General features: G+C 36.3%; 2 protein-coding genes across 6 annotated transcripts in view; one reads left to right on the top strand and one right to left on the bottom strand.

Annotated features, from left to right (window-relative positions):
• MYO6 (myosin VI) overlaps positions 1-3,389 on the top strand; it is a 106,173-nt gene extending 102,784 nt beyond the window's left edge. For all 5 annotated transcript variants that reach the window (XM_085056474.1, XM_085056473.1, XM_085056472.1 and 2 more), the window contains one exon: positions 7-3,389. In XM_085056474.1, the coding sequence (XP_084912600.1) occupies positions 7-206 (200 nt within the window). In that variant the 3' untranslated portion in view covers positions 207-3,389. The remainder of the gene's footprint in view (positions 1-6) is intronic.
• Positions 3,390-7,948: 4,559 nt separating this feature from the next.
• Positions 7,949-14,602, bottom strand: part of IMPG1 (interphotoreceptor matrix proteoglycan 1) — a 36,454-nt gene continuing 29,800 nt past the window's right edge. The window contains exons 11-14 of the mRNA XM_085056746.1: positions 13,876-14,095; positions 10,594-10,804; positions 8,619-8,795; positions 7,949-8,519 (exon numbers count right to left, since the gene is read on the bottom strand). Of these exons, the coding sequence (XP_084912872.1) occupies positions 8,234-8,519; positions 8,619-8,795; positions 10,594-10,804; positions 13,876-14,095 (894 nt within the window). The 3' untranslated portion in view covers positions 7,949-8,233. The remainder of the gene's footprint in view (positions 8,520-8,618; positions 8,796-10,593; positions 10,805-13,875; positions 14,096-14,602) is intronic.

Here is a 14,602-nt window from a genome sequence, read left to right as displayed (position 1 = left end):
TTTCAGGTAAGGATGATATGGATATGTGTGAGCTTAATCTTGAAGAGACTGGTTTAACCCGAAAGCGAGGTGCTGAAATTTTAGCGAGACAGTTTGAAGAAATCTGGGAGCGCTGTGGAGGTATCCAGTATCTCCAAAATGCAATTGCAAGCAGGCAAGCTCGCCCTACCTACGCTACAGCGATGCTGCAGAACCTGTTGAAATAACTGGGCACTTGGCACAGGAGTGTTCAAGATGAGAACCTTGCCTGCATACAAAGGGAAGAGTTCCTCTGTGCTGCAGAGGGCGTAAGCATTCCATAATCAGAGTAGAGATGTTTAATATAAAGTGAACAGATTTTATTAATCATGTGGTTTGGTAATTTGTACTTCATGATGTTTAATTTGTGTAGTGAACTTTACTAGATATGAGGACCCTGAAGAAACTTCAGTCAGTGTAGTTTGTTGCATTTTGTTTATATGTTGCATTTTCTTTTATGGTTTCTGTTATAACCCTTAACACTTTTAATCTGTCTGTGTGTACTTGGGTACATATTGCAAAGAACTTCATTGCAACCATGTTTTTATGAGATTCCTTCTTTAAAACACTGAATAGTTGGCTTCAAATGGTGGCCTAGTAAAGAGAATATGCTGTTTCTAATAACTGGAATTGTGAGGCCTTAGCTTTGACTTCTGTTACGGAGAAGTTGGAGTATACTTTTATATAATCTGAGACATTTTATGTCCTGATTTGCAAACTGGTTAGTGTCTATATTTAATGATTTTTGTTTTTCCAGAACCTGATGGTAAATCCTCCTAAACTTGAGACCTAGAAACTCCTATTTAATGCATTCTCTGTTTTGGTTTAAGAGAAATGGTTTTCTGTACATTCCAAGAAGAGCATTCATATATGTCAGTATAATGTAATATTGGAGGTCCTCAAAGAATGTACTGCTCATTAGGGCTTATACCACTTCTGTCATAGATCCTTTTTTTTCTCTTTAAGAACAAGTCTGCTTTAGACTTTATTTTTCTGACCACATTTCTGTTAGTAATTCTTGGACAGTTTGTTTAGCCAGATAGTGTAATTTCAATATATTACACAAAATTGTCCAAGCCTTGTATCTGAAGGTATATAAGATTAAGGATAGCATTAAGGGAAATATGTTCAGCTTTTTGCTGGCAGTATAACTTAAATAAATATTGAGGCCTGAGCCTCAGAAATCCTCTGTATTTTAATTGTAGCAAGATATACAAGGTCTGTACCTTTTGTTAGTGTAAAAATCAGTCAAATAACATAGCGCATCTTAATACTATGTGCTGATGAAATAGCTGCAATTTTTAGTGTACTAGAATATCACAGTGATTTGGACACTGAGCTTTATATTAATCTCCTGTCAAGTTTTATAGCTTCTAACAGTTCCCTTATTAAGCAGTTTGTTTGGGGAGCTTTTGTGGGTGGGACTCATTAATTTCATATAGTTTTAAGACACATCTCTTTTACTTATGTGAACATTGCTATACCATGCTGGCCATTATTTCAACAAATTAAATATGACCACTTATTATCTCTCTGATTAGAAATTCAAAATATGAATAGCTTGATGAGCCTGATTTAAAAATGAATTCTTGCCCTTTTTAATTGACAAAGTTTGCTTACAGGATAATTTCCTCGCTCTTTACTCAGCTTGAAACCTCTTGGAAGCTTTAGTTTTTAAATCCATAAATATACTTAATTTTCAAGAGGTGCAGTTCTGTAGCACACAGAAAGCTCCTTGCTGACGTTAGACTGTGGTTGCATGCCACAGTCTGCTTGTTATAAATGCACTCCTTATTGGAATAATGTGGAGATATTCAAGTGGTAATTAACTCTGTACACACCCACTGCATCAGGGAACTTCAGCTTCTGTGGCAGACCCACCCTACTTCCTGGTCATGTGATTGTGAACAAGAAAATGCTTTCATTTTACCCAAATTCTTCACTGAAACACTAATTTTTTGCTGGAAGATGAAAGGAGAAGTGCATCAGACTGCTGGCTAGACAGTTGTGTGCAAGCCTGTATAGTGTTGCATGAATTTAAAGGTGCAGCTTATGAAATTTAGGTTACTGGTTTAATGTGTTACTGCATCAGAATCCAAGTTTCACAGCTTCCAGTCTCTGGACACTTAGCACTGCAAGAAGCTGTGCTTGCGATCCAAGGAAGAAAAATCACTGACCTGACCTGTGTTTGTGTCTGTCTGGGTATAGCTGCTTGACTTAACACATTCCATCTCAGTGTATATCTTTAAAAACCCATGGATCTTATGAGATTGAACATAGTAAGCAAAGAACCTCAATGCTTGAGTGTGTGTGTATGTATATACACATATATGTGCTTAAATATGTTAGTATGTATGTGTGTAAACATACCTACAGGGAACTTTTAATAAAATCAACTGAATTTTTCTAATCTCTTCCTTTAGCTATGTCAGGATTTCCTTGACTGGCATTGGAAAGAAAATTTATTCTTCAGAATGGGATATATGGAAATTTTTGTTTACTAAATGACTAACAACTATAATAAAAATAAAATGGACTTAGAAATAGTGGAAGAGGGTGTGGTGGCTGGACATCTCAAATGAGCTGTCCCCACCTCTCTGCATTGCTCCAGCAGCATGCCTGAGGGAAGCAGAAGATGCATTCCAGGAATGAGGGTATTCTAGTTTGCACAGTAGCAGGCTGCTTTTTTTTCCCTTTTTTTTTCACTCCGCACCAAAAGCAGCTTCTGCTCTTAGTTTTACTTATATTTTTGTGCAACAAAATTAATTTTCAGTTCGTTTCACATTATTTACACGTTTTTACATGTCTGGGAATATTTAGCTGCTTAGCAGTTGTGTCCATGGTCCCTTGTACTGTGTCAGATAATTATACAGTTGGTTAATTTGGAGAGGAAATATTAAAGGTGGGGAGGGGGTTGATCTTTAGGACTGCAGGATGACCTGATGCCCTTCTGATCTACAGATATAGAGAAAATGATAATTTGGTTTTTAAAGCACAGTGGCTTGGTTCTTGGTGTGTGATTTAAAAAAAAAAATTCTTCCTGCTTGTCAGTGAAGTTCTCCATTAGAGTTGAGATCTGCCTAAAATGCTCCACAAAAAAAAAAAAAAAAAAGAGAGGAAGACAATGACTACATTAGGCTACATTCATGACTAGGTGACCCAGGAATATGCATTTTCTTGAGAATGCTACTTCAAAGATCCTAGGTCATTAAATACTTGTCTTTTGTCCACTGATAAGATTGTGTTTTTCTTTACCTAGTTGAATCCTCTGGGTTTTTCTCAAAAATCTTTATTTAAAGTATTTAAATGACTTCCTAATACTGTACTGAAAATGAAAAATAAAAAAATAAACACATTCCATGTTGAAATCTCACTTGGATCTTCTTATCTTTTTGTCTTTGACAAGTTGAAGCATAAGGGTTAATTAAATTATGAGAAATAAAAATATTCATTTGCTGGTACTGCCTACTGCTTTTCTATCAGATATTTTTGGTGCTTAAAGCTACTTTTTAAAGCTTTATTCTAGTAAAGATTTTGTCTTTACTTTCTAAGTTTCTCCAAAATAACATTCTGATATTAAAAAAATCTTATTTTGTTATCTTAAATCTCATACTTAATTTCTCTGTATTTATTGAAACAAGTATCTTTTTACTTTTATCACTAGTTCTTAACATTCACTGATATCACATCCAACATGTCTTTCATTTGCTATGCTGTGTACTCTGCATTCTTCTAATTTTAGATTGTGTCAGCCAGTGCCTAGTGACACCAACTCTGCTGCTTTGAGTGTGTGTGTTGTGGGCAAAGCTTTATGTTTGGGATGGAGATGTGGTATTCCTTTTGTGGGGTTTTGTTTGTTTGCTTTCCCCTTAGACTCCTGAGGAACTTTCTTGTCTTAAGGGCCAAATCAGAGTGGTAGTTTTTTAATTTAAAAAGATTCAAGTAACTTGTACTTTATCTAGGAAACATAATTTTGTTTCACTTTCTGTATGGCTTTTATCTCCAACTGTAACTTTACATCAGTTTTAAAGTAACATGATGTGTTTTAGTGAAATTTTCAAGTAAATAGTTTTATTATGTTTTATTGAAATACAAAAGGTTTACGTCCAGCAAATATATTTGGTAATTAACAGTTGAGAGAGATAAATACAATCATGAATAATCATTATTAAAATACACATTTTAAAATTACTTATTTTTTAATCTGGCTAATGATAACTAGTATAAGTTGAAATACACTAAACACATACAAAAATACATTTGTAATGGAAAAAAATGGAATGCTATCAGCATTCTTAATGCATTCTTAGCTTACATGAGCAATAGTGAAAAGCTAGCATTTGTAGGCAAGGATGACTTCCAGTGCCCTGCAAAAAGTAGTTTAAATGTAATTTTATTCTGAAGTGTTACTGTGTAAAACCACATCTTAGGTATCTTCTTTGTTTTTCTTTCCTACTTAAATAAAGTGAGTAAAAATACTATTTCAGCTGTAGAAACTCAACCTTGTGTTCTTGGTGCATTGCCTTCATTCGTACACAGTCACCAGTTCCAGTGCTTTTGCAGGCAAATCCATGCAGTTGTTTGGAATTCGTAAACAGTTCTTTTGAGCAGACTTGAGAAGGTAAACTAAAGTTCAGTCTTTGCTGTGGTAACTGCACGGTGCGAAGTAAGAATTGTCACTAAAATCAGCTGCTGTCCTGAATACACGAAAGTTTCACATCTGAATGAGGAGTTGTCATCCAGGATAGTCATGAACTTTGTAGAAGCTCAGTTTGAGCTGTAAGTATGACTTTGGGTGTGCACCAAGCAGCAAACCAGTGCCTGAATACAACACTGGTGCAGAATATATAAATAGAGATACATACTCAAGAAAAAGATGCTCAAGGTAAAATAATGCTCATACTTGAATCAGGATTGTGGATTCATAGTGCATAAATGGCCACCTGTTGTCTGCTTAGATTTCTTCTAAAAAAACTAATAGTGACCTCTCAAAATCATTTGTGTGTATACTGAGTCTAAAGTGTAGGTGCTCATCTGTGATTCTAATCTACTCACTAGCAGGAGGGTGCTTGTGAATGTAAATCTCTTGCTCTGAAAAGATGGAACGCCACATATTGTGCCTCAGCAAAAAGTTTGCAGTCTTAGGATAACTTGATAGTGTCACTGTCACCCAAAGTTAAACAGTTAAGTGTATATGTACATAGGTAAAAATATGTGTTTCTTAACAGAAAAATAGGAATCTGATGTTCAAATAAACACTTCAAAAATTAAATCCAACCTCTGTGTGATTTGCAATGTGAGTGTTTCAGGGAGACAATGAAGAAGTTCCTTAATGCTTTTAATGTGGCCTTTGGTCAGTGACAGCTCCTATTTTCATTCTCTGCATCAGTGTGTGTGAGGAAGGTTAGTAAATGGGTATAGAAATGCACTGAAGTTCCATTGACATTTTTACCAGAACGGTTGTGACATGCAATATTGAAAAATGTCACATCTCAGCAAAATCTGTTTCTAGCACTCAGCTCTTAAATAAAAGTTAAGATGTGTAAGCACCAGAAGCTTAATGCATGCGTCTTAATGGTGGGGACTTCCTACCAGGCATTTTGGACATGATCAAATAGCTGTTCAACTTGGTCATTTGCTTTCCTTCAGTTAAACTAATTTTTTTTTAATGTGCACCGATTTCAGAGCCAAAATATTCTATCTTTAGAAATCCTTTATTTTTTTCATACTCATTCTGAAGTCCAATCTTGAATAATGCTGACCTTCTTCTTGGATACCTGTAAGAGAAAGTCTCATAAGACATTTGAAAAGCATTGTTGAGTTTCAAAATGTACTATTTATCTAATAGCTAATAAGCAAGGCCACACTAAAATCTGTTGAGATAATTGTAGTTCATTGTAAGGAGGACTGAGCCTCAAGAAGAGAAGGTTCCAGGAAGACTTTCTAGTGGCCTTTCAGTACCTAAATGGGGCCCAGTAAGGAGGGAGAGAGACTTTTTACAAGGGCATGGAGTGATAGGACAAGAGGCAATGGCTTTAAACGGAAAGAGATTTAGATTAAGAATGTGAGGAAGAAATTTTGAACTGTGAAGGTGGTGAGGCACTTGAGGAGATTGCCCAGAGGTGTGGATGCCCCACCCCTGGATATGTTAAAGGTTGTGAGTTTTTGAAATAAAACCCCACCCAACCAAAACACCCTCTGGAAACTAAGTTTTGCAATAATTTTCCATGAAGTGATTCTATAACTCAACTGGAGACATGTTTGGGAAGGATTTGAAGGTTATTTTAGCTTATACTGGAACTTTATGCTTATTTTCATATATGCCTTTATAAATACAAAGCTGTACTTACCTTAGACAATACATCCTAAAGAGCTCTCACAGCTGTCATTATATATGGCAAGCCAGAATTTAAATACTGAATTTTTGATTTGGCCTACAAGCTCTGGATAGCCACATCCTCCTGAAAATCCAGTTCAAGTGCCATAATCTGTATTAAACATTTTAGCCCCAAACGAGTTTTCTAGATTGTGAAATCGAAGTGCTGCTCTTAGTTTCAGCTAGTGAAATCTGTTGTACATTCATTTTCTTCCTTCATTGACTTTTTTCAAAGCACTAAAAATGTGTTGAACGTAAGGGTGATAAAAACATTCACTGTGAACTTAAGTAACAGTGAAAAAGAGCCACCTAATTTTTTTAAACTCTGCAATTTTGTAGTTGCCTGACTTCTAAATTATTTTTCTTAACTAGCTCTTTGGAAGAGCTTTGTCAATGTACTTTTGACAATTCAAATAGAGTCTAGATGACACCGACCTGGTTCTCTTTCACAGATGTACCATTTTATTACTTTAATAAAATATTTAATGCTTTTCTATGTAGTAGTTTAAAATAGTTTAGCTAGTATGAAAGTTTATTGGTCTACAATTGCCCACAGGCAGATTTGTTTTAAGATGGGTGTAAAGTACTAATTGCAAACATCTGTGCTTGTGCTTTTATGAGCAGTGAAGCAAGTTCATTCTTGAGCTTTTCCAAACTGCTGCTCCCTGCTGCTTTGTCCATCTCCATCTTTGTGTTCCAGTCCCCCCACTTTCAGCTCAGTCTCTAACTGTGGTCAGAGTGCTTGAAGAGACAGCCCTGGGTAGGATGAAGATCAGTGAAAATGGATCTTTCTATATGGTATCATTGTTTGTTCCTCTATTCACATAACAATAAATGTGTAACGAGGCAAAGATTCACCTAGTTGGTATCCTGTATTCCATAATGTGCAGCTAGTGCCAAGGGCAGTCCTGTACTGCTATTCCCCACAATAACAATGGGTACTAACAGCTATAGAAAAACGTTTTGGTTCCTAACTGGGCTGTAATTCAGAAAAATGAAAATGACAAAGTAAAAGTCTTTTTACCTATCAAGAGGACATACTCAGATACATCAGAAACAGTCTGCAAATTCTAGAGGAATTTTTGACTCAGCTTTTCTCCTTTCTGTCTTTCTTTTTTCCATCACAAACATACAAGGGGTTTCAAGTTGCAAAACATGAAATAATACTTGAGATATGAGCAGTATTCTGCTCAAATTAGAATTCCTGCTTGTTCAAACTCTGTGTAGCTTAACCAGACTGAACTTATTTTTAAGTGATCTAGTACTGCTATTTAAACCTCCCCTTTGCTTTGCATTTTGTGTTAATTTTTCATTTTAGGTATTTCTTCTTTCTTCATGTTCCACATTCATGACTGCCACATTAGCACATGGTTATACACAATAGAACTTCATTGCATAAAAGCATTTAGGAAGAAATTGTTGTTGTCATGTCAAGCATCCAAAAAATCTGAGCTTTTCTTTGTACGGAATTACTATGAAGAGGTTCCCAGGTAATGTTGGCAAATGGGACACAACAGATTTTTAAAGTTATTGAAAATAATCACAAACCTTGGTTTTGTCTTGCTGATGCTGGAAATGAAGAATTCCGGAGACTAACTTGTCAGTCTTGGTTTTGTAAACTCATCTGGTGACCTACAAGGGTAAAAAAAAAAATCTCAAACCACTAATTATTTCACTAAATGATGGAAAGCACTCAGGATAGACTGCCAGAGCCATGCAAGAGAGCTGTAAGAAAAGCAGTTCTACAGTCCTGTTATGAAACCTACACTGCAGTAAATGTGGAAAGCGATGAATGCATTAGTATTTTCAGTTCTGAAATTGCCAAGCAAGAGAGTAGATTCAAGTTTGATTTTTAGTTGTGGAGTTAATACATGAAGGTTGACCTGTTAATTCAGGTGGGGCTGTTTGTTGAGGGATAAGAAAAGGATTTCCATGCAGTTTACCTCCAGGCTGAATTGTGTTTTCAAGTTCGTGTAACGCTTCGTGATCAAGGATCTCTGAGGAACTGAGACAAGCACTTACACTGCAAGCCGTGTGACAAAAGCTAGATAGGGGCTCATCGTGTTCAAAAGCAGGATTAATCCTTACAGCATTTTCTGGATTGCAGCTGCTGAGAGTAGGACTTCTACAATGCAGAACATTTTTGTTTAGGTAAGATTTTAAATTGCAAAAGAAACAAAAGGAATATTTTGAGATGTGAAGGAAAAGACTGTGAGCAGCTTACTGCAAATTAGAGTTTCTTTTGCATTTTCTTCTTATCTTAATAATTAAAATGATGAAAAGAAAACCAAGGCTTCCTAAGCCAAGAATGAGATGTTTAAAAATGAAGGGCTGTGTGGGTTCTGGACCAAATTTTGCACAGCGCTGTCCTTGGTAGAGCTGATGTCTACGTACAGGGCATCTAAAATAAGGAAAGGAAGAGAAAAAATGTACAGAACCTCAAGGCAAAAAATACTGAGCACCTTTAATGAAAACAAAGGAAAATTGGCAATTTAATATGAGTACATTATTTCTACTACAAATAATTGTAATGTGTCTGCATGAAAATAATGTGATTGATGATAAGGAAAGATAATATTTTTTACATTCATGAGAGTGAGTTCTAAATAAAAAGACAGTGGTATATTCCTTGCCAACAAATTTTAAGGGAATTATGTGTTTTAAATATCTCCGACAAATTTCTAACCCCATAGGTAACATTTGGGGTTTAGAACCTTAGAAGTTCAGGTGTGTTTTAAAGTGATATCTGAACACATCTTTGAAGCCTAATTCTGTTTACTGGGGATTTTGCTCTGAGTAGCAAGGTTTGAAATAAGAGTTCTACTACAAATAGCAGGATACTACTCCTCTTTATAGGACAGGGGGAAAGTGAATTTATATGCAATACAATTGCAATAGGCCATAATTTTCTCTCTGACTGTACAAGTTTGCACAAGCCGTCAGTCTGACACGGGTGGGAATTTGTAACTTGCTATAATTCACAAAAATTTTCTTTTTTCTTTTTTTTTTTTTTTTTTGGTGCTTTTATAATTCCCCATGATGGTTTGGTTATACCTGTACATCAAGTCAGCGCTTTTCTGAATGGGAAAAGTGTTATTTTCCTTAGTGCATCAGTCTTGGAGGAGTAGATTGGACACCTTACTACCTCAGTGAAGTTTTGAAGAAGACCTTTGTAGCTCACAGGCTGATTTTGAGTACTAAATGCTGCAGCTGCACTACTGTGACTCTGCAAGTCAGGAATTTGGCAGTAACTTTGGTGAATTCAATATAATTTTCTCTTGTTTCTGTGATGTCCATTGATGAAAATTAATTTTAGCAGTTAGGTTGTTACAGTGAAATATCATATGAATAATTTGTTCAGTAGTCTTATTTTTTGACATTAATCCTAAGGTAAAAGATGTATCATTAATCTAGTCAAAGTATTAAGAGAGAATAAACAGATGCAAGAATTGTAGCTTGATTCTTGCTTATGTACCTGGCTGGTCAGCTACCATGTGCCAGTCCAGTATACAGTTTCACATAATGCTCTGAATTGTCTAGGCTTACAATGAAAAGAAATTTTAAAAGAGAGTTAATATGTTCAAGTAGTGGGTGGTTCTCAATATTGACTTAAGATAATTCAATTTAAAAACCCTCATGGAATGTATTTGCAGTGAGGGAGAGCTGCTAATCTTCAAGTCTTTCCCAGAAATCCCTGAAAGCAGCCTCAGCTTTCATGTGCTTTATTGGAATCACAGCAGTTTTCATAGTTGCGTCTATGTGAATAAAGATTTCCTTTTTAATACATCTTAGAAAAATGTAATTTCTTAAAATGCTACCATCTAATCAATAGCAAAACTGTGAACATGCTATTTCATTTTCCCAAAATATATTTGGAGATCTGAATGGAATGCATGCCTTTGTGTGTGTCATCTCTGCCGATGATGCTGAATTTCTAATAAATTTCTAAAGCATCTTTAAAAAAGAACTAGATCATGATGTTCTGTGTAAACAAACAGGCAGAACTAGATTTATCCATGGTGAGACTATTTATACTTTAGAAGGGTATTTGCAGTGTGACTTACAGCATCTGAATGTTGAGGTTTTGGCTTATTAGCATAGTTTACGCTATTGAAAAATATAAACTCAGCTCTTCTTGTTCATGCAATGCACATTATCAGGGCTGTTAGCAGAATTCATGTCCATCACCACCTGTTTACCTGCAGACAGCTCCTCTTCCTGGCACCAGCTCACACTTGCCTCCGTTGACACAGAGGTGTGGCTCCAGCTCGCACAGGCTGCGGCAGGGCAGTCCGTCCTGGCTGGCATAGCCAGGCTTGCACAGGCAGTCAGCCTCTTTTGTCCACTCGTTCAGCACGCATTCGGAAAACTTGTCACAGGCCATGAATTTGCAGGGGTCTGCCCGATCAGCTGTAAAGGATGGGTGAATCATTAATTGAAGCATTACCCCAAAGGGACTTGGCAGGGTTTGGGGCAGCCAGAGAAAGCAGCTCACATTTCCTGGCCTGCTGCTTGGGCATGCTAACAGGAGGATGTTACACAGCCTTCTTCCTGTGCATGACACAGCAAACATGCAAGATTATGTTGACTTCTGCACTTGTTTACCCCATCACTGTTGAGCAGTGATTTTATTTTCATCTCACTGACAAGGATTTTCACATTTGGGTATTTTTATCCTGTTTTTGCTGTAAGCCTTAGCATCATACTCATGGATCCTGTGCTACAGTCTTGTGTGTGAGAAATAGTTCCAACTGTAATGATCCTAAACACATAATTTAGGACATGACAGAGTGATACAATTAGACTATTGACTATTGCACAATACCAAGACCTGCCATGTAGAAATACTGTCGTGGTCCAAAGAAAATATGTGCTTACAGGTTTTGTAGTGGGGTTTTTTTGTTTGGGGTTTTTTGTTTATTGATATGTTAACACTGGGAAAGCTTTCTGGGGTTTTTGTTTTGTTTTTTTAAATATTAATAAGGCATGCCTCTGTGAGATTAAGGGAAAAGGACCCTGCTGATGTTCATGGGAAGGCCCAAATCAGAGACAGCTGTTACACAATTCTGCTGCTCATTTTCAATTCTCTGCTTCTAAGCAGAAATAGAAAGGAAAAAAAAAGACTCAGAGTGATTTTAACCCAGTGCTCAACCTAGCTTGTGCTGAAGGGGTGAGGAGAAGGAGGGCTGCATCCACCAATCTTGCCTCATGGAGCCTGTTTCCTGTGTACTATAGGGCAAAAACCTCAGAAGGCAAAAGATGAGAATCAGAAGAAGGGATACAGCAAACTTGACAGCAATCAATCTGTTCTTGACAGCAAACAAACTCAGTAAGATGTATGAATCCAGAAAGGAAAAGATAAAAAACCCCGGACAAAACTAGGAAAAAAGAGCAGAGAAGGAAATGAGAGCATGAGTATGAGCTGGGCTAAGTGACCCTTTATCATTAAGTAGTTAAAAAGGAAGATTTGCACTGGATATTGCAGCTTGTACCTGCAGGAACTAACTGGGCTGAGAGTTTTCTTCTGCAGCCACCTCATGCTCTATACTAGTGCTCAGTGATATGAAATTCAATGAAAAATTAGGATTGCGTTTGGTAGAGGAATACTGGAAATATCAGACACTGGGATATGCTTCAGTGGTATAAATTAATCCATCAGAGCCCTTCACTTAGAGCCCCTCTTTAATTCTGTGGCTGTTTCCTGTTTTGAATTTTTGACTAGCGAGTTTTAGCATGCACAATTTCCCTTTGCTATGTACAATGTGCATGTTGGTTTGATATGTCCTTTGCTCCTGCACTCTAAATGTATGTGCACATGTAAACTCCAACGAGTAGAGCTTGGCCTGAGCATTTGGCTGGGTTGAGCATTAATACATACCTGCATACTGTGTTATATTTTCTGTTTTCACTTCATTTAGATTACAGAAATAATGCATGCAGGTACTTTTAAAAGTTCTTCTTTATAAAGTCAGCCTCTTTGCAGCTGCTGACTCTTGATACACGTTTTGGACTATCAGTTCCCATCCACATTTCAGTTTGGTAGAACATCATTACCACTAGATGGCTCTCAGTTTCACAATAAAGAGGAATTTGCTTACATTACCTAAATTTGCTACACAGGTTGGGGTTTATTTGTGTTTGTTTTCTGAAATGAAAACACATCAGGCTTTGAAACACCTGTATGGGAATATATTAATGGCTTTGTAAACACAATTTCTTCTCTTTTGACTCTATATTACTGCTTATAAGCCTTGAAAGAAACAGCTCTCTCAACAAACTTTCTGTAATAACATTTTCTTGAATTAATATTGAAATACACATCAGTAAAGCATATCAGATGAAGAGGAAAGATTTAAATTTTTTTTCTGTGTTTATATTTTAGGTAATTTCTCATTTTAATTTTTATTTAATGAAAATGTATTACTAAAGCAGGGAACGTGTGGCAGCCCAAAATTCACTCGTCATGTATTGAATTGAATACTTTATTCATCAAAACATCAGTTTATCATGGCAGTATTTTAACAGTTGAATACTGTGATTTTGTTAACTTTCTTTACCGCAAAGACCTATGCTTTTAGTGCCCACAAAGACATATGTAAAATGAAAACTAGTTAGAAACTGCCTACATGAGTTGTAAATGAATTTTTGTTCTGGAATTTTCAGAACAAAATGGAATCTGTGCATAAAAAGACAGCTTAACCAAAACTCTAAAAAGCATCTGCATACCTTTTCTATCATTCTTCTCCATGACAATGAAATTAAATTCAACCCTAAAATAATTATCAGAGCCTGAAAATAGATTCAGGCTTCAACTTTATAAAACAGTGTAGATTTTGAAAACACTAAGCTTTTGACATAACAATAATGTCCAGATGTGTAGTTACTGACTTTCTACTTTTTAACAAAGACTACAAACTTATTTGAAAGGCATTAAATTCAGAGGGATTCTAGAATTACAAATCTATGGAGTACTATGTAAAGTCATGCTCTGATTAGTGAATATCTGTAGAATCCAATTATTCCTAGAAAATCTCTCCTTTTGTTTTGAATGCTGTATCCCTTTAAAAAAGATTTAATGATGCTCTAAACCATGGTTTGCTTACAACATTGCAATAGTCATCCGAAATTACGTTTCCATACTCCAGTGCAAGGTTTGTGTGTCACACCTGCAAACTGCACGTGAGCATTTCTCATGCCTGTCTTCACCCAGTCTTTATCCCAGAGAGTCACTGTATTTGGCTCTGAAAAGCAGTTGGTGAACATGCACAGCCCAACAGCTCCACCCAGCTTTTCATTGCAGTATGAAAATACATCTGCAAATAATCTGCAACTTCTTTTTTGTCTTATTACTCCCTATCACTGGGGGGCTGTTGCTTATATGGTTATTTCCAAGACAGTCATCCTTCTGGCACTGTAACAGTCTGAAAAAAGATTGTCTGCTTGATTTTAATTTTGCACATACATTAGTAATGCAGTCTTACCTGGCTCAATATCCAGGGAATAACTGTCAATCTCCAAATTGAGGCGTTGGGCTGCAGCATCACAGAAATCTTCCAAAACACAGTGTACTGCTTCTGTGATATTGTATGGCACTGTCCTGGCAAATTTCATTTTGCTGTTCACAATCACACTTCCATTCCTGAAGTTAAGAATTTCCAAGTGCTTAAAACCTGTAAGGTTGGACTGAAGGTATGGAAGTAGCTGCAAAACAGAGATTTGCCTTTATTTTAACTTACTGTCACTGTCTACCTGCTTTTAATTTCTCTTATAGTCAATTTTCATTATCAAATGCACACGTCACAGATTCATTTCCCTGAGTTTAATACAATTGTTAAACTCCACCAACAAATTAACTTTTCTGTTTAGCAGTATCTTCTTCTGCATTTCTGCACCTTTCTCAATAATATATTGAGATGGATGGGCAGCAATTTCCCCTGTAATGAAATGCATAGCAGCTGGGGAGTTTATTCATCTGGAAGAGAAAAAAATTACCTCACTCAAAAGCCAACTTTAATTATTTTCAAACATTCAATACAGGCAGGTTAGGGTATAATGTAATAGGCATGTTACTGAGCTGACCCATGCCCTATTGTACCCACAGAGAAAATCCATATCTAATCACAGTCTATTCTATGATATATTTTTAAAGACTTCTTATTTTTAAATGCAGCAAGCAGACACAAGCCTTAGATATAATCAACTCTGCTA

This window comes from Lichenostomus cassidix, chromosome 3 (genome assembly GCF_008360975.1).
Source record: "Lichenostomus cassidix isolate B80296 chromosome 3, HeHo_3.0, whole genome shotgun sequence".
Taxonomy (NCBI): domain Eukaryota; kingdom Metazoa; phylum Chordata; class Aves; order Passeriformes; family Meliphagidae; genus Lichenostomus; species Lichenostomus cassidix.
This window is presented reverse-complemented; position numbering and strand designations above follow the sequence as displayed.